The sequence below is a fragment of the Petaurus breviceps genome, unplaced genomic scaffold (genome assembly GCF_028583685.1).
Source record: "Petaurus breviceps papuanus isolate PSGF00001 unplaced genomic scaffold, PetGlider_PUasm1.0 183, whole genome shotgun sequence".
Classification (NCBI taxonomy): domain Eukaryota; kingdom Metazoa; phylum Chordata; class Mammalia; order Diprotodontia; family Petauridae; genus Petaurus; species Petaurus breviceps.
The window spans coordinates 3,601,475-3,625,661 of NW_027185791.1; the positions used below are offsets into that span (position 1 = coordinate 3,601,475).

Genomic DNA, 24,187 nt, shown 5'->3' on the forward strand with positions numbered 1-24,187 from the left:
AAATGTATTCATTATGGAGTAATTAATTATAGATAATACGGAATCCTCAATTTTCTTCTTTCTGCTTCCTTTTGCCTTCTTCTGCTTTTTTCTTTGTACCTCTGCCAAAGATTTTTTCGAGAACAAAGAGGTTAAATTTAAATTACAGGCAGCATGGTGTAATGGAAAAAGCATTAAATTAAGTCCTAGATGACTGTCACTAATTGTACAGCTTTATCCTCTCTAGCTAGGCCTCAGTTTCCTTTCTCTAAAATGGAAGAAGCAATATTTGTACTGGCTACATCACAAAATTATTATGAAAAAGCATCAAAGCGCTATATAAATGGCATTTGTTATGTATGTCTATTTTGCCTTTTGTGACTGGCTCTGGTAAATCTGATCAACATAAATAACAAGATATGGCACAAAATGAGTGACAATGACATACTTCTGGAAGACCAGAAATTAATATTTTCCCCTTAAAAAAATCTGTCATGGGTACTGATCCAAAATTTTAAGAAGATCTGTGTGTTTCAATTCTCTATGGTCTGTCTATCCCCTTCAACATATATGTTCCCAGGTTGGCAAGGTACCCTCACAACATTCTTTAGGGCACTTGTACCAACAAGTACACACACACACACACACACACACACCAACCACAAACACACACTTCACTCTAAACTCTAAATCTACCAAGAAATTTAGCCCAAGTGGATTAAAGGTGGAAGCTGAACTAACATGAGGACTAATACCAAAAGTCAGATGAAACCAGAGGCAGGGTCCAGGAACAGATGGTGACTATTTGGGGTTAAAATAACAACTAAGGGTAAAACAAGGAGAGGGACTGATAGGCCTATGAGGCAAAGCGCATCACTGATTTGTTCATTTCTTTCCTTGCCATGCTGTCTATCATGCTCACTATATGACTGAAGAGTTCATTCTAGGGATCAGGTAGAGAGCTTGTGACACACACTGGCCAAACCAAAGTACCCAGGCATCTCAGTAGCAGAAAGAGCATTCAACTAGCTGTTTAAATACTAAGGGAAATATCCAGGCTCAGATAGTTACTGTGACAAAGACAACTTTCTTACTCTGAGCAAGTCACAACCTCTCTGAGCCTCAGTTTCCTCATCTGCAAAATGGGGGAAGGAGGAAGAGGTAAGAAGAAGGAGAAGAGCTATAGAGTGAAGCATAACTGATTTGGAAAGTACTCTAACAAAAAACCCATATGGTAACAATAAAATGCAGGATCCATCACCCTAAAATAACTAAGATTAATACTTCCTCACCCAGAGAGGAGAAAAGGGATTGTCTATAGACATCCTTAGAGCACATGATAAAGAGGTCAAGAACCTACAGAAATAATTTTAGAACAAGCAAACAACACTTCACCTAGAAATAATAAAATCTGATAACAAGATAATAAACCCAACTGGATTTGTCTAATGTAACTGAAATTGGCTTCTCTGGATTAAGCCTATGAAATGGCTAAGATCTAAAACCAGAACAAAAAATTCGTCCACGGTCAACAACTGCATGAATATGTTAAACAATATATTAACAAAGAAGCACCAAAAACATGACTGAGGTTTGTATAGGTTTGGTTTCTTTTTTTTTTTTTTGCTTTTTTTTTGGAGGGAAATTGGAGTTAAGTGACTTGCCTAAGGTCACACAGGTAGGTTTTGTGTGTGTGTGTGTTAAGTGTCTGAGGCTGTTACAAGAATTTCTCCTTGATAATTAGAATCTATTACTCCAGCCAATACATGTATTCCTTGAGCTGCTAATCCTGATTTGGGTAAAATCTGTCCAAAGTGATTTTTAGGGATTCTTATGCATATCCCAGTGGAGATTTTTCTTATTTCTTTTCTGTCCAACCAAAAGTCCTCTAAACAATGTAAATCATACCCCATTGAACCAGGTGGTCCTGGGTACGGTGCTGGGACATCTGGCCTCAAGGTCCAATACTCAATAATTGGGATCTTGTGTGTTTGTTGTTTTCTAATTTGCAGATTGGGGGTCATCATTCTGGCTAGAGGTGTACTTCCTCCCAATGGTCTATTATTCAAATTACGCAAAGCCATGAACAAATTATCCTTCCAATGTTGATATGAATTATTGGAACTTAACTTCCTCAATTGTCCTTTCAGTAATCCATTCATTCTTTCAATCAACCCAGATGCTTCTGGATAATATGGAATATGATATATCCATTCTATATTGTTTAGTATACAATACTTCTTCATTTCATTGCCTTTGAAATGTGACCCGTTGTCACTTTGAATCTGCATTGGGGTTCCATAATATAGGCTTATGAGATCTAGAGTTTTACAAGTGTTTTTCTGGGTTGCATTCTTATAAGGACAAGCTACTAGTACACCTGAATAGGTATCAACACAAGTACATATAAATCTGCATCCTTTATCCAGTGGTAGTGGACCAATATAATCTATTTGCCAGATTTCCCCTGTATTGGCTTGGTTTTCAAATTGATTGTGTTAAAACCCAGAGTTTGCTAATCCCACCTGTGGGATGGGCTTGTTGATGTGAAAAGAAAGTCCTGAACTGGGAGGAGCTGGTAGCGTAGTCTGCAAGGAGTACAAAGCATAGTGCCTCTATTTTGTTCCAGGATCCATGGCCATTTAGATTGAGATTGTAAGGCCAAGGATCCTGGAGGGGTGGAATGTGATAGTAATGGCAATTAAAGATTCCCCTGTATTGGCTTGGTTTTCAAATTGATTGTGTTAAAACCCAGAGTTTGTTAATCCCACCTGTGGGATGGGCTTGTTGATGTGAAAAGAAAGTCCTGAACTGGGAGGAGCTGGTGACATAGATTTGGAGACACAAGAGAGAGGCGGAAGATCTCTTTGGTAGCAGCACCTCGTGGAGAGGGAGAGACTAAGAGAATTGCTGGTGGCCGCTTTGAATTGCCCTGGACTTTTGAGACCTGCCCCCTGAGCTGCCAAGGACTGAGGAGACATGGCTGTTTTGCTGGTACTTTGTCTGTCTGTTTTGATGTTATTTTGCCAGATTTGTCCACTGGTGAAAGACTGTCCTTTTGTTGAAGAAGTCCTGGAACCTGGCTGTTCGCTAAGAAGGCCTGCGACTGTCCTGCAGACAGAGAGTGAATACTGTCCACTGGTGAGGGACAGTACTGTTGTTGCAGGGGTCTGGAGACTGTCCTGCAGACAGAGTGAATACTGTCCACTGGTGAGGGACAGTGCTGTTGTTGCAGGGGTCTGGAGACTGTCCTGCAGACAGAGTGAATACTGTCCACTGGTGAGGGACAGTGCTGTTGTTGCAGGGGTCTGGGAGCCTTTCTGTTGGTTCAGAAGCCCTGAAGAAGGATTTTCTTGTTGTATGATTACAGAAATCCTGGGAGAGGGCTTTGCTAATGTGTTCAGGGGTTCTAGGACTGTTCTACAGACAGAGGATAAATTCATGAAGGGACTGGCAATGTATCTTGTGGCTTTGCTAAGCCTTGTCTCCCCAGGAACTAAGATTGCTGAGAACTTGCCTCGTGTCAAGATGAAGAAAAGACCTCCATTTGGGTATTAAGTGCTGTGTTTAAACTTGATGTAACTCTGGGGTAGATTCAATTGTGATCCAGGGGTGGGGAACTTTTGACCTTATGTTTGGAAACTAATCTACATTTGAGAAGAGGGGCTTTGTGGTGGACTTAATTAAGGTGTAGCCTAGGGGTGGAGAAGTATTTAGAACAGAGACTTTGTAATTGATTGAATGATTGGAAGATCCTGGGGTGGGGTAGTACTTGGAGATTATTTAATCACACTTAGTAAATGCTGTATTTGGAATGATGTCATGTTTTGATCTTCTCTGTTCTTGGTTTGTCACTAAATAAAATAGAGAGCACCTATGCTGGTATTTTGAACCTGGGAAGTTGCCTTCTTTTGGCATTACATTACAGAGGCTGGATTTGAACTCAGGTCCTCCTGACTACAGGGCCAGTGCTCTATTCGCTGTGCCACCTAGCCACCCTTTATAGTCTTGTTTTTTAAAACAAAGGTCTTTATGATGGCAATTCTTGGACCAGGTTATCACTAGGAGTTACAAAAAGGTTATCCTTCAAGAACCCAGACTTAGTGATTGATGTAGATTATGAAAGGAAATGGAAGAAACTTTGCAACACATCACTGCAGGCTGTGGAAATTTAGTACCTAGCTCTGGAAAAAAACTATCAAAACATAACTTGGTGGCTAGAAGTATACATCAGAAACTCACTTTCTGTCACAGACTGACAGACAACAAATTCCCACACTACAAATATAGACTTCAAAATATTCTGGCAAACTTTGCCAATAAACTGCATTGAACCCTTATCATAACTGTCATTCACAATCACTGGCATAATATTGATCCAGAAAAGTTGAAACATCATTTTAAATTTCTGTCACCATACTAAGAATCTCTGAGCTACATGAAATGAAGAACTTTCAAAATATAAAAACCTAGAAGAGGAAATCAAAATCACGTGAGAACACAATGAGGGACATATCCCTGCTGTCCTCTCTGCCACTGGAATTTTGACCCAGCTGTTTTGGTGAACCTACCGAGGTTAAACTTACATCCTAATACTTTTATTCAACCAACAAAATAAGTAATTTTATCATCTTGTGAGTCCACAGTCCATTAAATGGGTTTTCTTTAAAGTGGAATGTCTTATTCTAGAATTATTTCCATTTGAACCCCATTGAAAAAGACATCATTAACAAGATGATAATAACAATACTAATATTAGCTACCTCACAAGAGTTCTGTTTAGCCCCGGGAAGCAGAACTAAGAGCAAAGGTTGAGATTCAAAGAAATACTTTAGACTCGAAATCAGGAGAGGCTTCCTAGCAATTAGAACTATCCAAACATGCAATAGTTCACTTGAGATTGTTTTGCAAAGGCTTACTGACCACTTGTCAGGTATGTCATATAGAGAATCCTTTTTCAGTCATGGGTTGGGCTAAAAGACTTCTCAAAGTCTTTCCATTTCTGAAATTCTGGGATTCTGTGCTGTGAAGACAGTGTTTTGGAAAACTTAAAGCACTTTCAGAATAGGAGTTATTTACATGAACCTAACAAATATTAGTGAATTAGGTTTTTAATATCAAAGTGAAGATGCAGAGATAGCTTTGAAGAGCTTCACAAATCCTCAGCACAGATCTCAGAAATTTCCTCTACAATGTCCTCCAATGAGTAGCCAAACAGCCTCTCCTTGAAAAATCTGGTTTTTTAAAGGAACGTATTTATTTCTCTTCATTAGCAAGTGTTTAAATGTAGGTCATTTTATGATGATTTTGGCAGTTGTGATGATCGGGGTGGGGGTGAAGGGAGGAATCTACACTCTCAAAACACAGATTGTCATTTAGATTGTCAATTTTCCAATTAAAAAAAACACTGAGATTAAGCTGAGTATCTCTAATACTAATATATAATCATTTATTTGTGTAAATATATGTACATATACAGTCACATGCACTTTTTTATGTAGAGTGGTAAAGGTGATGCTAGGTTGATTTGTTGTCATTTAATATTTATTGCCCATTTGCAATCTGCTAGGCACTGAAATGTTTTCTTATGCAAAATTCAATATTTGGTGTCAACCCCACCAAATATATTGCTCCTGGCTTGGGGTGCATGTACAAAAGAACTGCAGATTTTAGATTTTGCTCTTGGTTGTTTGTTTTTTTTTTTTCCAGTCACAATGCTAAGTTCTATCCCCCACATTTCTGACTTTCATGTCAGCTTTCTTTGTGAGTAAATCAAAGACTACTCAAATATTAGCTCTGGAAGGAACCCTAGGAAATCATCTAGTGCGACCACCTCATTTCCCAGATTAGGAAACTGAGAACCAGAGAAACGAAAGGACTTACCTATGAATTCCTCTTATTTAAAAGTTAGGGTTATAAGCAAGTACAGCATTTTAATCTAAAGTCTCTTTTCGTCACCTAACAGAAACTCAGTATGATTTTAATAAGAAAAGCCAGACAGCAATTTTTCTGAAAGACTCCTTCTATATTCTATAACTCTAATATTCATTTATTCATTGTTTATGCACAATACCAACTGAACTTATTAAACACAAATATATTGTAATTCTGAATCATTGAATTCAATCAAATGCTATATGCGATCAAATCTGGTACTTTAATGTCCAGGTGAAATGAATCTTTGATTCCAGATAATCTCACAGATGAATTGTGAAAGTCTTTGCATGTGTGTGCACTAGAGTGCACCAGAGATTTATAAACCTTTTCTATTAGTATATATAAATATTTCCCATTATAAATATCTTCTATTAATAAATACTTTCCCATTAATCCTCATAATCTTATCATGCTATCTCCTTTATACAAAGAGAAACTGAGGTAGAAGAGTTAAGTGAAATCCCAGAAGCCACACAGCTAAATAGTCCTTAGAATTAGTACTCAAACTGATGAGAAAATTAGTTTTAAGACAATACCCCTTCCAGTTTCAAAAAGCACTTTAAAGGAGATAAAGTTTCCACTTTACTAATATTGTCTGTGTTTAAAAAAGAAAATAGAAATTCTTCCTGTACTCTATAGGGATCATTAGAATATTCCCAATAGCCAATAAAAACACTCTGTTCTTAAGAAAACATGCTGGAAAATGTCTGAGAATACCAGAACTATTCCTGTGTTATCAGTACATCTGAAAGCCTAGAATTTCCCAAAAGAAAAGATACATAGGTATGATGATAGCACTAGACATAAAATCAAAATCTATCCATGACTGGCCCACTTAAACACATTTTCAGATGATAGTATGGAAATATTGCCATTTATAAGTGTGGTATTGTTTTTAAGTTGTTTTACTGCTTCAGGGAAATAGTGGTACTAGTTTTAGGCAGCTGCGTTTTAATAGAAAGAGCACTGGATATGAAATCAGAAGGCCTAGATTCAAACCTAGGCTCTGCTATTTACTGTTGCATGATATGAACAAACCACTCAGCTTTTCCAAGATTCCTTCCCTAATTTATTATATGGGGATAATTATATTTGGACACACACTTGTTGTGAGAATCAAAGGGCATAATGGATTTAAAGTATATTGTAAACACAAAGTCATATATAAATGTCATCCCTCCTTATTGGTGGTCAAATTATGGTGCAATATAGGCACATACATTCAGTTAAAAAATTCATGTGGAGCCTTTCTACTTTTCAGACAATATATATGTCAAATATTTAATCCTAGGACGGTTTCTCTTCTTGTGCTGAGCATGCTTGCTTCTAGATTTTTGCCCAGATCTCCAGCATTCCATTTCTACCCAACTTGTTTTACATTTTATATAACAGAAACTAATTTTAACAGTAGTCTGAATCAAGCATAATTACAAAGATGAATTACACAGACACTCTCCCCCCCCAATAAAAGATATAACATACCCCCAAAACCAAATAGAAATAAATTATTTGGGGGGCTCTCTGTCATTTGAGATCTTCCATACCACAGTTCCTTCCATTAGAATGGATAATCAAGAATTAACACTAATTACTATTTGTGCTTTGAAAAAAATAAGAATGCCCAAGTGGGCTAACAACAGTTATTTCTCAGGGCTTTACCAGACACAGAAAACATGGCTTGATTACATTTAATTTGATTCCAATTAAAAAACCCTTAAGAAGTTCCTATTGAATTAGATTACACCAAGCATTCCTGTAGAAGACACTTCATTATCTGAGGCAGTTTCAATTTACAATCCTCACATCGGAAGGAAAACCCTGTTTGCTTGAGGAGAATAAGCTTCATCTCAGTATTTCATTATTGTGGATATTGTGGCTCTTTGGTTATTAGTTAAACATGCAGGTACTTCTAGCAAAATCTCTGCATTGGGGGTGCCTCATGTGGGACTAAAACTAGAAATGCTGTGAAAAACCACAGTGCAATCAGAGGCAGCCTTAGGGAGTCGTACACATGTATTTAGCTGAGAAAGCCAGGAGAGAATAGCACACCCTGCGTGAAATAAAGCAAGTTCTCATATTTTCCTAGAGACATGTAAATGATCCTTACTTAACATGACAGATAATGCAGGTGCCTGGTTTTGACAATACTTAAGAAAAGAAAGGAAACTCCTAGGATGCTAACAGATACATAAATAAATACAGCCACTGTAGTTTTCGGTTCCTCCTCTTTCTTTAAAACAGAAAATAGAGTCTCATATAGTGATAATGTGTATATTCATATTCAAAGTGTTCTGAAAATGCTGTCTTGGTCCTAACATGATCAGTGCTGAAGGACTCTCTAACTTATTAACTCAATGTCCCCAGTTTATGATGGCTTTCCAAAGGTGAAAAATGCACATAGGAAAAAGATGATGTAAGAATAGAAGTAAAAGTATTTATTCAGATGACCTAATAAGACTAAACTTATGGGGAGCCAGCCTTGGGTAAACATAAACTATGTGGGTCATTTGAAATTTCCAGAATTCAGCCTACTATGTGTCTTGAGTAGACACTCAGTACATATCCGTTGAATTAAATGTTTAGTATGCCCATCCCTGATTTTTTCCCAACTGCAAAGGACCCTGTGGTTTGTGGTTAGTGATTAAGTACTGAGTAGATGTATCATACGGTTATAAGTATAGAAAAACCTACAGCATTTCAAGCATTTCATGTTGTAACAATGTCTTTATTATACCTTGTAGAAATCATTGACCAAAAATCAACTTACTCCATAATATATCTATTAGTTAATTAGAACTCTAAGGAACAACAACCAAAAAAACCATTATTGACTTCTAGATCTTCAATCAAATAAATATTTACTACTGTAATTTGCAAAAATTATTTCCTTTCAATTTGGGGCACAAAGAGAAAATGTGTTACTAACTTCACTGAATACTGCGGTCATCAACAAACACAAATTGCAGTCAATGTAAAAAAAAAACAACTTTACACATGTAATGACAATCTACAAATATCCTTGCCCCTCTGCAGGTCTCCTTTACAGATATGGTGCTTTATGATTGTAAACTTATTTTAATGCGCAACTGACCTTGAGACAGAGTACAGCAGAACCATAGATGTGTGACCTAGTTTACTGACCAGTGGCTATAGATATCAGAGAATGTGCTTGCTGTCAATGATCACTGCTGAAACCTGTCTATACCACACCAGAACAATCAATTTTGTAAATGATTGCAATAATCAAGGAAATTGCCTAATTTATAAATCCTTGCATACAGCATTTTAATGGATCCCTACATTTTAATGCTGATGCTGCCAGAGCTAAATGAATTGTTGTCCAGTCTGTCATTACACAAAATGATAAAAGCATTCCGTCTGGTTAGGCAACTACATCTCATGGATATTCAGGGCCTCAGTACATAATCAGTCATTAGTGACTTCTGTGAAAATTTTGCCTCACTAAAGCTTCAGGAAAGGCAAAAGGGAGGGGTTTGGGTGCTTCCATCTTTACAGAAATTTTTCATTACACTCTTAGAATCTCCATACGTGACAATGCTGAACCTCTGCTTTTCCCTGAATCATTATATTTTTGACACATTCCCCATTCAGTTTCTTTGAGAGGCCCCATATTTTTTCCCTTTTTTCTCTCAGTGTAATACTGCCCCATTTAAAAAAAAAAAAACACTACACTCCAGAGCCAGCATACTTTACTACTCTGAACTTACAAATCATGAATCATGACCATGAGGATACAGTCAGAATCGCTACCCTGTGAGGGGGATGTGTCTTGCTAACAGGTAAGTCTATATAATCCACACTGAAAATGGCTCTACGATCTTAGCTCTTTTCATAAACCCGGTTACACACAAATTGCTATTCTCGGTTAAACCTTAAGCAATTGATTTCAGCCAATAGTGTGCTGTCAGTCCTTTACTTACTGCTCAATCTCACTAACCTGACATTTATGGTGTACTGATTGGCCTCTGTCAGTGGTGGTGGTTGTAAATTCACTTTGAAAAGCTTTGTGTTAACAGCCTTCAACCAAGCTCCAAGGAGAGTACGAACAGGCAGCCTGACAATCGCTCGACCTCCTGCCCTTATTACAGTGAGTAAATCAGGCTTTGAGCCATTAGGCTGGAGCCTGAGGCCTACACAAAAAGGATTGACATGACTAAAGGTCAACCTCTGTCACACATGTATGTGTAACAATTTGGATAATGGAATTCTGTAACTTATCTGAGAAAGGTGGCAAATACTTATAAGGAAAGAGTGTATGCTGCTCTGGATTTTCTGGCTTTTATGTTAAGTAGTTATACAAGAGTCTGTATTTCTTGTGTAAATACACAAAGAATGTCTGAACTCATGAAATCTTAGAGTATATAAAATCCACCAAAAAAAAGGGTAGGGGTGGGGGAAGGTGCTCAAAACAGTTCTGTGAAATATGTAGCATGCCAAAGAATGATATGATTTCTTTCCCATGTTAACCACTGTATACTTTAATTTGGTATATGTCATCTGATTTGTTATGGAAGTACTACCACACACAATTTCAAATTATATTTACCATGGTGTGCGCCATCTTGGATAGTAGTTGTTTGGGATATTTACATCCAATATTTCACTTTACTCATGCATTATTAATTCATGGTCTTAAAGACAAAATTTATCATAATATCCCACAAGATATGTGATTTATAGGTAATAAAAATGCTATCTTTCAAGCAATTAAAATAAGACTAAGTTACAGAATGATATTAGTTGAGACACCTGATGTTTCAGTTTCTAGACAATTCATACCCCTGTGTTTCATTTCTCTCATGTGATATGGTTTTTAAAGTTCATCTATCTAAGAACTTTAGATTTTTTATTCTGTTTTAATTTCTGAATTGTATTTCTAAGTCAATGTGGGCAACAGGATAAATGTACAAAATATGACATAATGGGGGTAGAAGGGGGCTGGGCGATGGGGAGGAAATCATGGACCCAGAAACATACTTGTAAGAGCTTTTCTTCCCAAAAGTAAAATACTATCAAATAAACAACTACCAAAAAATGCATAATATTATACCTCAGGATTTATGTCTGCAATTAAAGTTCACACTTATTAAGTTTATTAAATTAAGTCTCCAAGTGAGAATTTATTTCTTTATCTTTTTTTTTAAGAAAAGGGAATAAATATTTTTTTTTCTTTAGAAGAAACCAGAAGTACTAAGCCTATTATTCAGTATTTGGTTTGCTGGGGCATTTCTGGGCAGGTTTAAGTGTATAAAGTAAAAGCATATGAATAGTTTAGTTCTAGTTATTGTATTTAAAGGTACACTTTTAAATGTCCAACTTATATTATTAATATTTTTAACACAATACTGGAAATCTTTCCAAAAGGCAGCAGATGGTTTTACAGTCCATGTAAAACTACAAAATGCTCACTCTATCAAACAGGCACCAATGAAAAAGACATCTTCTCCGCAAATGAGGCAAAGCCAAAAATCTCCACCAGCTGTTACTTTGCATAATTTAAAATGCAATAATAACATTGCTATGGTTTACTTTTAAGGAACAAATTATTTGAATTCCATAAACATGCCATATTTGAAATTCATCTGACAGGTAACCTAGAATATTAAATATTGAATTGCAGAAAAACATAATTTTTTACTTTAGCTGTGGCAGAAGCATAATTCTATCTTCTGGCATTTTGATGAATAAAGCCACTACAATGCAGAGTCTTTGAATTTATACATTTACCCACCCCATCGCTGGTAGAAACTCTTCAGTTCAAGATTTCATCTATGCACAGATTCATGCTCATGAACACAGTTCTGTGTGTGGCATCTGGCAATTTGAGTAAATTTATGTAGCATATGTAAAATGTAAAGAAATCATTTTCCCTTATTCTATTATTACTTTAAAAAAAAAACCCTGCTATTATTTACTATAGACATACATATAAACGTGGTTTTTTATCAAGATATTAACCTAAGTTAATGGACAATGATGAAAAATGGACCATTAACTTAAAAGTAAAACTCAAGTCAAAATGCTTTGCCACAAAGTCAAATCATAAATAAGACTACAAACCAATGGTCCATATGATCTTGGTTTCTTAAGAAAGGTGAAGTTTCTCCCATACCATGGATGAAAATAAAATGTTCAAATCTGCCTAACCAACAGGAAGGAATTTGCAAAACTGAATTTTTCCATGGAACCCTGATTGTAATTTTAATAAGCTCCAACTTCATTTAAGTTACCAGAATAATTCTTCATTTTTTTTAAAAGAAGTACAATTCATTTTGCCAATTCTTGCTAAAATGGCTTGTCAAGTTCGACTTCTGAGTTGAAAAGCTTCAGTTATACTAGCCTATCTTAATCAGAAATTTCATTTTAAACTTCTGGATTTTAGTCCAATAGAATTTTAAGTGTGCCCTGTGTACATTCCAAAAGTCTAGTCTTATTAAATTCTGATGTTAAGCAGAAAGGGGAAACCATGTGCAACTAGATTAATTTATCCCTAGGGGAAAAGGACACATTAATAATTGAGATAATGTTTTCATATACGTTGAAATCAAATGTACCCTTTCCACTTCTTCATTAGAAAACACATTAGGGAAAAATTATCTCACTCTCATCAATAAGACCTAATTGCTGAGAAAGTCTCTATTTTCTTTATTTAAAAAAAAATTTGGAAAGAGTGTTCCTATTCCATCCAAATGTCCAGAAATGTTATCATACATTCAAGTATTGTTGGAATAAATGCCTATGTTACCAAAGTGAATGTTTACTTAATTCACCCTGGACTATTTTTGTTTTAAACAGCCAGAGTTTATAATATTTTTTTAAAAATACCAGCAAACCCTGAGTCTGATTGAAATGAGTCAAAGTGAAAAAGAAAACTGAAGTGACTAATGTTTTGGCTTTATGAAGAATTAATATCTCTAAACTACAAGAAGCTGTCTTGGCCTTTTTCTAAAAAAACAAAAACAAACAAAAAAAAAAACCTAAGAATGCCCCCATGATCTTACATAGCTGTGAAAACATGTTGTGAAGTAATGGAATGGTATTTAATATACTCTAAATGGCTATGCATTCAAAGAGCATTGGTTATCGGCAAAGAAAATATAAAAGTATCTCTCTAGCAAACTAACCAAACAGGTTTTCAATATTTGTTTATCTCAAGGAAAATGGTTCATATATTTACTACAACCAGGAAAACAAAAGAATTTAAAAAATGAGTGCCCAGTATGAATTTTGAATTTTTCTACAATAAGCCTACATTCTGTATAATAAAGTACAGCCATGTTGAAAACAATGAACTGTAAATTGAAACAAAAATCCATCAACTACTTGGTATCACTGTAGGAAAAATATTAGAAATCCATTTGCAGTACTGAAATAAAGATAAGTTACCCCCAGAAGATCCATCAGCTACTAATTTAAAGACATTTTCTCATCTGCAATCGACTTTGAAAAATATGCAGAAAGAAATTAATTATACTTATGACTTAAATGAGACAATCATGAAAAGATACATACATATATAAAGTTATTATTTTATAAATGTGTGTGCATTAATGTTGACCTGATAGGATGAAAGATATTTTAAAAGAATATGTTCAAAAATGGGTTATTAGATCATGAGTCAGAAAGCACTTTGTGTCAGAATTTCTTTTTTGCCTACAGATACATATGGATTATTTTAAAAATAGCTTTAAGTATATTACATAAGGGAATCCAGGCCTGAAAGAAAAAAAATTTGAAGAATAAAGTCAAAATCTGAAATTTTTCTGGCATTAAATATTACTTGATTTAGATACCCAGAATTTTCAGAAAATGCCTCAGGATGATATATATCTGCCATATTTTAAATGATTAAGAAACATTCTACAACTACTATTAATTGGAAGTAACGTTTAAGTCAGTCATTGCTATGAGTGTTATAAATGTCTATCAATTTTTCATTACCTATTCACAATATACATTGGAAATACTACCCCATCTTTGTAGTATAGTCCTTTTTATAGGCATTCAGTGCTTCCCTGAGATATTTTGCACAACTGTAAAAGCACCATAATTAAAATTTCACAGATATCCACAACTTTATGACAGTATCTCAAAAGTTCATATTCTTGCTATCCCAAACAACTATACTAACTTTGCTACAGTGGAAGAAGAAAATAAGTTCCCCAAATATCTATGAACTCAGGACTATGGGCCTACAATTAGATCAGGAAACACATACAACTTTTATATCACATGCAGAACTACTTCTTCAAATCCAGTATCTAGTACCTGGTAAGACTAAAGATACATATGAAATGTTTGTCAATATCTTTGTTAAAACACTTCCTACTGTACACAAAATGAGGTCCTTTTTAAAAAAAATTAACAAATAATTGTTAAACACCTGTATTTCTAACTCTACTCTGCTATTGATTAGATTTCTAAATGCGTGAACACCCAGATGTTCCAGCCTTGAATAAAAACAGTAAATGTCTCTTCTATACAGGATTTTCTTATGTTCACAGTTGTGCCTCCTGTCTCACTGGAAATAGAATCCCTAAATTTAAGGCGTAAATAATAGTATTCAGGTTTGTCATTTTCAGAAAGAGGTGACCCTGTATAATTAAGTTATTACCACTGCAAATGTTTCAAGAACTTAGAAAACTCTTGACAAAACTGTAACTATATAGTACCATCATTCTTGTGATTCCACAATAGCAATAAAAGTACTGGAAAGTGCTTTTATCATATTTAAGGAAAATTTGAGGTCATAATCAATTCAATTAGGAACCAGAACCAAAAAGGAAATGTTTCAAATCCAGATAACTGGATGATTTTCCCCTTAATGTCACTTTTTACTTTGCAATAGTTTCCTTATCTAGCACAATTTATCTTCTTCCTCCTCCCTCTTTCCCCCAAGAATTTCTTTGAAAGGAATGATTTTTAATATAGTTTGTAGTAATGATAATACAAAGTGTCCCAAAACTCTTGATTCAGTTTTTAGCTATTGAAGCTTAAAATAGTACTAAGACTTTTGAGATACTTGTCAACTAAATATTTTTTTTTATTTTACTGTATTAGATTCTAAAACATATAGTGAAATGTTAAAAATGTAAAAAAAAAAAAAAAAAGTTATCTCCTATAACAGTTTAAGGTTGAAATTTAACCAAGAATTTTTTTCCCATGATGCTACAGTATTGCCCAGACACAAATTGAAGCTCCCCCACTTTTTACAGCAAGGTCCTTACACAGGCCTTTTACCATGGACCTAGCTTTATGGAGATAGCTAGCTCTAAGGTACTACTCCTGTTTAACTCTTGGGTAGAATATTCTTTAACACACAGGTGCAAGTTTTTGTGAATAAGATGGACTATTTAGGCCACAATCTACTTGGTTAAGATAAAACAGCATGTACTGTAACCTGTCATCTTGACAGGCTGCCCTGCCAAGTTAAATGTGTAAGCAGCTGCAGAAATCTGCTCCATATTACACCAAGGAGGTTCAGCCTTCAGGTACCTGCCAAATTGGCCAGCAAAGTTAGAGTAACTTCTATTACCCCACCACCCCTCTGTTCCTACAAAGGTGTATCCAACATCTCAAACTGCATGATATCCATGCCTTTTCTTAAATTTCATGGTACCCCAGGCAACATGATAAACAATAGTGAAGTTAGTGATGTAAGATTGGAAACTCCTAGAGGGCGAGGACTAGGTCTTGTCTTTTGCTCTCTCCCAGGGTCTGGGGTAGGATTGTATTGTGGAAAAAGCCCTGGTAAGATGTAAATTTGAATACTGGCTCTGACAACTCATAGGATCACAAATTTTGATGACCTAAATGGGACCTTCTAGCTCACTTTGTTTAAATAACTACCTTTATTTTACAGATAAGAAAACTGAGGCTCAGGTATGATTGCTGCAAAATCAGGGTTTAGTTAGGATTTGAACTGAGTCCTCTCACTCCAAATCTAGCACTTTATCAGACTACCTCTCTCTTGACTCTCTGTCAAGCATTGTCAAGTCATTTAATCTCTGAGAACCTCTATCTCTTTCCCTATAAAAGGTGATTAATATTTGCAACCTACCTCCCTGCAGGAAGGTTTTTGTACATACTGAAAGACTGTATAAATGCAAGTGATTATTGGATATAGAAGATGCCAAATAAATAAATATTTATTTATTAGAAAGGCTACATATAATGTCAATTTTCAGGACTTTATTCACCAGGGTTTCCCAACCTGGATATAAGAAGTTTGTCAAGGGAATGCAAGGAATAGTTGATAAATAATCATATCATCCTATAAAATTATTGCAATATAGTATTGTTAGCACAAAAAAAAGAGGAAGTGGGAGTGATAGTGTTATGTTGCATCTGAAAAATTAGAGGCAGTTGAAGGAATCATTTCTACTGACCAAAACCAAATGAATAAGGTTTGAATATGAAGCACTCTTCACATTGCACTAGAAAAAAAATCAGTAGCAACGATTTCCAGTCAACGAAGCTACAAAATTTGGGGTGTGCCCTTGGAGAAATATATCCTATTCTAATTAAATGTGCTCACAAGGCTTTTATTACATTTATGAAAATTCATCTCCATGAATTACACTTCTCAACCCTGTTGTCAATCAAATTCAAAACAAGAAACACAATGGATGCCAAATATGATATGTCGGTGTCTCTTTTTAAAGTGTCAGAATTCTAAGTGCCACCTATTCTAAGAATAAAACTTTTTGTTGACTCACTATTTCTTTTATTGTGCTCTGATAAACATTTATCATTTTAATGACAAGAAAATTATGTACAAAGTAGTTTATGGGGAAAAAATCCCTTCATTTTGTTTCTTATGTGCATATACATGAAAAAATTCTAGAATTAATTCCTTTTCATTATGAATAGGAGGTATAAGAATGTTCACTGGAAGCCAAGGGATTCTCTAAAGAAAAAGGTTGGAAACCTCTGCCTTAGAGCTATTGTTAGTAAGTTATTTTTTGTCCTACAAGTAGGAGTCAGAAGATTTGGGATCTAGTCTTGGCTGTTTTGTCAAGAGCCAAACCTTGTGTATGTCGCCTCTCTTTAGCTTGCTCATTTGTCAAATGAGGGGATGGATGATTGCTAAGGCCCGTTCCAGCTCTAACATTCTCTGTCTCTTGAGGGAAGAGCAGAAGGCCTGGAACCGCAAGTCTTCGATGGCCAACTCAGGAAACCTATTCTTGCATCGTTTCTGTGCCTATTGTGTCCCAGTAGGAGAGACCCCACTGAGATCAATTCCATTCAATTAACTATAGACAACTTTTAGACAACAAGAAACAAATCAGCCAAGTTAGAGAGGAGCCTTGAAGCTTACCTCCCAGAGATGCTGGGTGTTTCTGACAGCTCCCGCCTGCACTTTCTCTGGGGGGAGAAGCACTCCCTGAAACGGTCCGATCCAGGTGCCCTGCTGGATCCTCTGTGCAGCGCAGATACCATACGCCAGACCTGGAACGGTACTGGTGCACAGACACACTTCCCGAGGCAGGTCTCGAAGCCACTCGGGCATCTCTGGCGGGGGCGCCGCGGCGGCACTGCTGCTGGTACCCACCAGCCGGCGAAGGGAGTGCAGGGGACCGTGCATGGGGCATTCACCATTACGGTTGTCAGCGCACATGTCGCAACCTGCCGAGTGAAAAGAAGGGCCGTGGGGAGAGGGAGAGGAGAGACACGTGGAGAAAGAGAAAGGTTTAACAAGAAAGCCGAGTGTGTTTATTCATCCCTATCCACCCCTACCTCTACCCCCACCCCCACCCCCACTACCCCTGCCAAAAGATCTGACAGTTCTTCCCTGGGATACACTGCACTGGAAATGGTGCGCCTCCTCCCTTTTCTTCTCCAAGAGAAGACTTGGGTCCCTTCTCCTAGTGACCGTGAAGGCCTTCAGGTGGCCCTAGATCTGATCAGCTTCTGAATTAAATTCAGAAATAAAAATAAACGGACCCTCGGTGATCTAAAAACCAAGTCTCCACAAGGAAATATTGGCTGCGTTTAAAAGACTTTTTTTCGGACTCTAGGCCTCGACTAACTGGTGTCAGAGCTGGTTTTCCCTCTCCCTCTTCTTTCTTTCTCTCCCTCTAATCTTTTCTCTCTCCTTTTCCTTTCTTCCCCCCCCCTCTTCCCTCTTCTCTCTTTTATTCTCTCCTCTGTCTCTCTCTGTGTCCCTCTGTCTTTCTCTGTTTCTCTGTCTCTGTCTCTCTGTCTCTGTCTCTCTCTGTCTCTGTCTCTCTGTCTCTCTCTCTCTCTGTCTCTCTCTCTCTCCCCTCTCTCTCTTTCCCCTTCCCTCTCCCTCTCCCCCTTTTCCTCCTGACTTTTTCCACAGTTGGAGGTGCACTTTTTAAGAACCTTAGAAATATTTCCCCTGGAGTTGAGAACAGAAATCTCACTAACTGATATACAGTAAAACTGATCACTGTCCAGACTAGAACTTTAAGTTTTTCTTTTTTTTTAAGCTTTGAAGCTGATTCCTCTTACAATCCCAAATATCCCCACAAGAAGGGGGTGGGGCAAAGGCCCTAAAGAACCCCATTTGACCACTCAGTCATCATTTCTGCTGCCCAATAAAAGGTCCTCAGCCTGGGGAAAACGTTCTGTCAAATAACTTGGCATTCAGAAATATAACTCCAAGAACTAAAAAAGCGCTAGTCTGCTTTTGGTTAGTTCTTTCTGGTCCTCTAAATTGGTATTCCCGTCGTTGGGGGAAAAAAAGTCATAGCTGCCAATAGTCGGGTTGTGGGAATATTCTTCTACTTGTTAGTGAGTCCTCGGCTTCGTGTGAAACACTTGGACGCGGCATTTTTAAAGGAAGAAATATCTGACCTGTTAAACTCTAAAGAAAACGTTGTGTTTTGTGTTGTTGAACTATTGGACTGCTTTTTTCTTTGCTTCCCTCACCTCCGAAACTAGAGAAATTAAATATCCCGAGGCATTAATACGAAGATGGGATACTTTTTTTTTCACCTGGAAAAAGAAATCAACTACAGTTGCTGTCGCCGCTACGGCCACATACTCCCACTGGAACCCTCCTGAAGGAGTGGAAAAAGGAAGTCCATTGGCTTTACACGAGTTGTCTTTCTTCCAAAGAGATAGCGCAGAAGAAAGGAGGGGGGGAGGGGAAGACAATTTCAAGCTAGAAATGGGGCAGAGCGCACCAAAAACCTCACTGTTTGGAGCCCTTCCGTATCACTCCGCCACCCGCCCCTCTCTACGGGAGCCCTGGAGATTTTGCGAGCAACCTCTAGACCAGCACAGTTGGGAGCAAATAGGCACAGGCGGCTGGGGCCGCCTTGTCTCTAGCGAGAGTCCTGTGGTTATTAATGGGCTTCGCGGAGACGAGTGGTCTGCTAGCCCCTTCTGCTTCCCGACTAGGCACTGGAGAGCGCAGCCCTTGGGGCCAGCCAGCTCCAAGCCTAACTCATCCTGTCTATGGTTTTCCTGGAATACTGCCACTCAAGTCCTTCCACCTCCATCCATACCCTGGTCCCACCTTTCACTGAGGCAGGAGAAAGACAAGGGTTTCCCACCCAGACTGAAACCATCGACAGACTGCCCACTGAATGCCATGAAACGGAAGCCGCTGCTAACCTGGAAGGTACCAAACTGAATTCAGGAGCTGTTCCAGAGTTGTGAGCTCCTGAATCATCATCCCACAACTTAATTTTCCCACTTTTCAAGCCCCTAGGAGAACTTCTATGATTTTGCAAGCCTGTCTGTATAGCCTTCCCCGTGAGAGGTGAACTGGGTGGCGCCCACCCAGCACAAAATAAACTCAGAGAAATTTGATGTCACCATCCTTTATCCTCCGAGTTCAATGTGTGGGCTTGGGCCAGTTCCACTCCTACTCGGAGTTTCCTAATTTGTAAAATTAGGCTTCCTAATTTGTAAAATGAGGATAATAAAACTCTGTACTACTTCCCAGAGTTGTGTTAAAGATCAGATGAGTCATTCTAGCACTTTGTAAACCTTTAAGCACTGTTTTATATACCAGCTCTTATTATTAAGCCTTTTTTGAAGGAGTCAGCTAGCACTCTTGGGCAGCTCCTGAGTTCTTATCCATCTGTACTAGGTGAAGCTACTAAGGAGACCTAGCAAACTCACAGGTCGATTCCACAGCTTCACCTTGGATCATTTTCCTTTGGGAAGCAACAGCCCACAGGTCCTGGTGAAATGACCTAAATGCTCCTAATTAAGGCTGTGACTATGCAACAGCTACAGAAATTCACAGTAACACAAATCTCCCCTCCCACCCCCCAAGTACTTTTTAACAAAATAAACTCTGTATGGTTAATATTGTTTTCAATGTTCTTGCAGTTGAATTCACATTTTAATTTGTTTGTTAAGGAACTTCTGTTATTATTCTTCCTGTCACTAAGTTGGGGGGGGGGGGAAGGTATAGGTTTATTTAGGGCTTACCACAGTTCTTGGCACATAATAGGTGCTTAATAAACAGATTAATCATCTTAAAGTGTTTAAACAAATTTGGAAGGCCCTTGATTTACAGCTGCTCAGATAAAATGTACAATGGGTTCCCTTTCCTCACATCTTCATTCCTGAAAAAAGTTTGAAGGAATAATTCATTAATTCTACATAGAAACTGCTGTTTTCTTAGGGTTTCTTCCTTCTTTAAATGGAAATAAGTTTAATTGTGGGGGCTGAAGTTTTTATATCTCTCAGGAACTTCTCAGCAGAAATACCTTCCTCTCAGTCAGTCATTCTCTGCGTGAAATAGGTTGTGTGACTCTGTTTGGGGCCCAGGTTTTGCCAAATGGCAAGTACAAAATAGAATTCTTCCTACTATCTCATTGGGTCAACAAAATCTCAAATTCTGCTTCAGGTGTGATGGAGAAAACTAAAAAAATATGAGTGATCACATTCAGAAGGAAAAGATGAGCCCTGTGTCAATATGGTAGATAAATAAATCTTTAAAATGGGGTAAAAAGTTTAGGAGATCTTTGTGTCCAAAACCAAGACTCAATAGAATGAAAATATTTCATCTGAATAACTATTTTGGGGGCTGTTGAAAAGACTACAATCTGATTGGGTCACAGACATCCTTTTGCCTCATTCCCACACTCTTATGTTTGGAAAGATTAAAATAAAAATATGAATGGGAAAATAAATAGATAACATTCATAAATTTTTTTTAATACCCAGCATCTGAGGATCTTTCAGCACCTTAGCAAAAAATAGCTAAAAAACAAATGACAATAAGCAAAGGCAATTTGCCCATGAAAATAAAAATAAATCACCCAAGGGAGTTACTTAGATGACTTTCCCTTTCTGTTTCACTCAATAAGGCTATGTTGAAGGCAAGAATATTTAGTGTTCCCTCCCCAGACATGCTGAACCACTGGCAGTAGACACGTTTAGTGCAGGAGACACTTTTTTTCATTTCCAACACAGCTAATATCACATTATTTTAGGATTATAGGATCATAGATCTAAACCTGAAAAAGACATTAAGGACTATCTAGTCCAGGAGTGGGGAACCTGTGGCCTCAAGGCCACATGTGACCTTCTAAGTCCTTGGGTACAGTCTTTTGACTGAGTCCAAGTTTTACAGAACAAATCCTTTTATTAAGGGGATTTGTTCTATGAAGTTTGAATTCAGTCAAAGGACACACTTGAGGACCTCGAGGTCACAGGTTCCCCACCCCTGATCTAGTCCAATGATCTCATTTTTCAGGTAAGGAAACTGAGATTCAGAGAAGGAAAGTGCTCACAGTCTCTGAAATAGTAAGCTAGAGGTGGGGAAATGGTGTTTGAACCCAGATCCTTTGACTACAAGGCCAGTACCTTTCCTACTGTACCATAATGATACATAAAATAATTTGAAAAACTATGTACCTCAGCTACCAACCAAGTGACTTAAAGGGATTTAAATACAAATAATAAATGATAACATACACATACATGTCATATCTCCAAGAAGCACTCTGCCGAAAGAGATAATGTGGTTTATGGGAAAAGTGTTAGAAACTCAGCTTTGATATTCCTTATCTAACTGACTTTGAGAGTCCCTGAACTTCTTGAAGTTTTATCTTCTTCAATTATAAAATTGGGACAAAAATGCTTATACTACCTACCTCACCTGGTTGATCTGGGTAAAGAGTTTTCTAAATCTTAAAGTGCTAGAGAAACGTAGGTTATTATTATATCTCCAATATATAGCACTTCACAGCATTACTGTGTGACATGTGATGGAAACAATAATGGGAATTTGCAGGTGGAGAATCTGAAACGCTTGAGAATTGGAAAGTGTCATAATCAGTCAGTAAGACAAGCAGTTTTCATTTACTGTAGCTACAACACATAAAGATATACATCTTTACTGTCATTTATTATATATATACACACATATTTCTATATATGTGTGTGTCTGTCTCTCACTACACATACACACACACACACACACATACATACATAGGCAAAAGTAAAAAACTGTCCAGAAGGACCTGAGTCCAGGACCTGGCTTTGAAAAATACTTACTGCATGATCCTAGACAAGTCACTTAACATTTCAGTGCTCTAGGTAACTCACCAAAATGATAAATTACAAAGAAGTTGCTATCTGCATTGATACAGGGATATTCCTCATATAAGAATCCCTTATAGCAGTGAAATCACAGTTCACATGCCTATCCCTATAGCTCTATATTGTGTAGTAGGATTTTTGGGGAAAAAAAAACTTTGGCCAACTACTATAAAAATGCACAAATATATATTTTATTTTCCTGTGTTACAAAACCTTCAGTTGTTGAAGATATTTAAACTTTACCTTTTACCTCAAAATATTAAAAGAATTTTATGACACATGATTTTTAAAATGAAATGCCTAATTCTTTATTTTGAATAAATAGAGACTATGGGAACAAATGGTGTATTGATGTGTTTTCAGGCTTGTCATCTGTGAAGACCCTTAGGAAAGTTTAGCAGAAAACCAGCCTTGCACACTTCTTCTAGGAAAGCATGAATATGCCAAAATAAATATATTCTCATTCATGGAAATGATTACAAAGATAGAAAGGTATCTCTAATATTAGGGTTATAGACATAAAAACATTATTAATAAAGTTTTCTTGACTTTGAAAGACAATGGGACATTTTTATATATTCTCTCAACACAGTATCTTGAACCCAAACACTTGAACACTTTAACCCAATGATGTTTCCTTTGGTAGGAGTCCCTAGCCATGGAGTTCATGGCCCTATTTCTGTCTAGAATATGTCCTTTTGTTTAATGATCTAATGCAGAATGCTTCAAACTACCATAGTACCAAGATCTTTAATATAAAGGTGATAACAATCACCTCTACATAACACTCACCAAACCCAAGTGTGCACAAAGACACTTTAGAAAAGTGGCTATGCTTTTGATTTGCTTACTTGTTTGAACTTGTATTTCCCATCACCTCAGAAATGGGGGATGGGGGCCAGGGGGGAGTGTTTGACTGTATTCATTACCCAGCTGACTGAAAATCTTGCTGTGTGATAAAGGGAAGATTCTCTTTATAAGAGGTAAACTTTCCCTCATTGTGAGCTTCTTTTGTCTCCACCACGACCTTCAATTTCCTTAACTTATTGTCTCCCTTAGATGTTGAAGCAAGGTTAATTAATAAGCATTAATGGAAATGAATGAATGACAGGTCCCAAGGGAACAGGACAAAAAGCACCAGCCTGAGTGAGGGAGGACCTCAGCTTTGTCGGCTGCCAGCTATAGATCTTATGTGGCTGTTCTAGGTACACTATCAGTAACCCAGTAGCCCCAGTGTCTCAGTCTCTGCAAGCCAGACCCAGCAGGATCCAGGAGCCATCCAGTCTCTCAGATCCTGTCTTAGACTTTAGATGTTCCTTTACAGATACCCAGCATTGTTGGCCCAGCAAAAGCTGCAGGCACACAGCCGAGTGGCAGCCCCTGCTCTTCGCCAGGAAGAAACAAAGAGAAACAGGCAAAAGACAGAGAGATAGAGTAAGAGAGTTAGATAGACTTCAGTGTCTATGCTAGGTGGATAATGGGGCATAAGCTGTATGTTTGTACATTGTGTGTATGAGAATGCCACATATCATCTCTGTGTGTTTCTGTGTGTACTTGGAAGGGTGTCCATTGTGCACTTGAGTGGAGGATGGAGGGGAAAAGGTCATTGGTGAGAAGAAATTTGCCCCTTGGGAGCAGTATACATTATAGTAGTCTTCCTCTCTCTCTCTCTCTCTCTCTCTCTCTCTCTCTCTCTCTCTCTCTCTCTCTCTCT

General features: G+C 37.4%; 1 protein-coding gene across 1 annotated transcript in view; it reads right to left on the reverse strand.

Moving 5' to 3' along the window:
- PRDM6 (PR/SET domain 6) overlaps positions 1–24,187 on the reverse strand; it is a 161,180-nt gene that overhangs the window by 130,034 nt on the left and 6,959 nt on the right. The window contains exon 3 of the mRNA XM_069087814.1: positions 17,258–17,565. Within this exon, the coding sequence (XP_068943915.1) occupies positions 17,258–17,565 (308 nt within the window). The remainder of the gene's footprint in view (positions 1–17,257; positions 17,566–24,187) is intronic.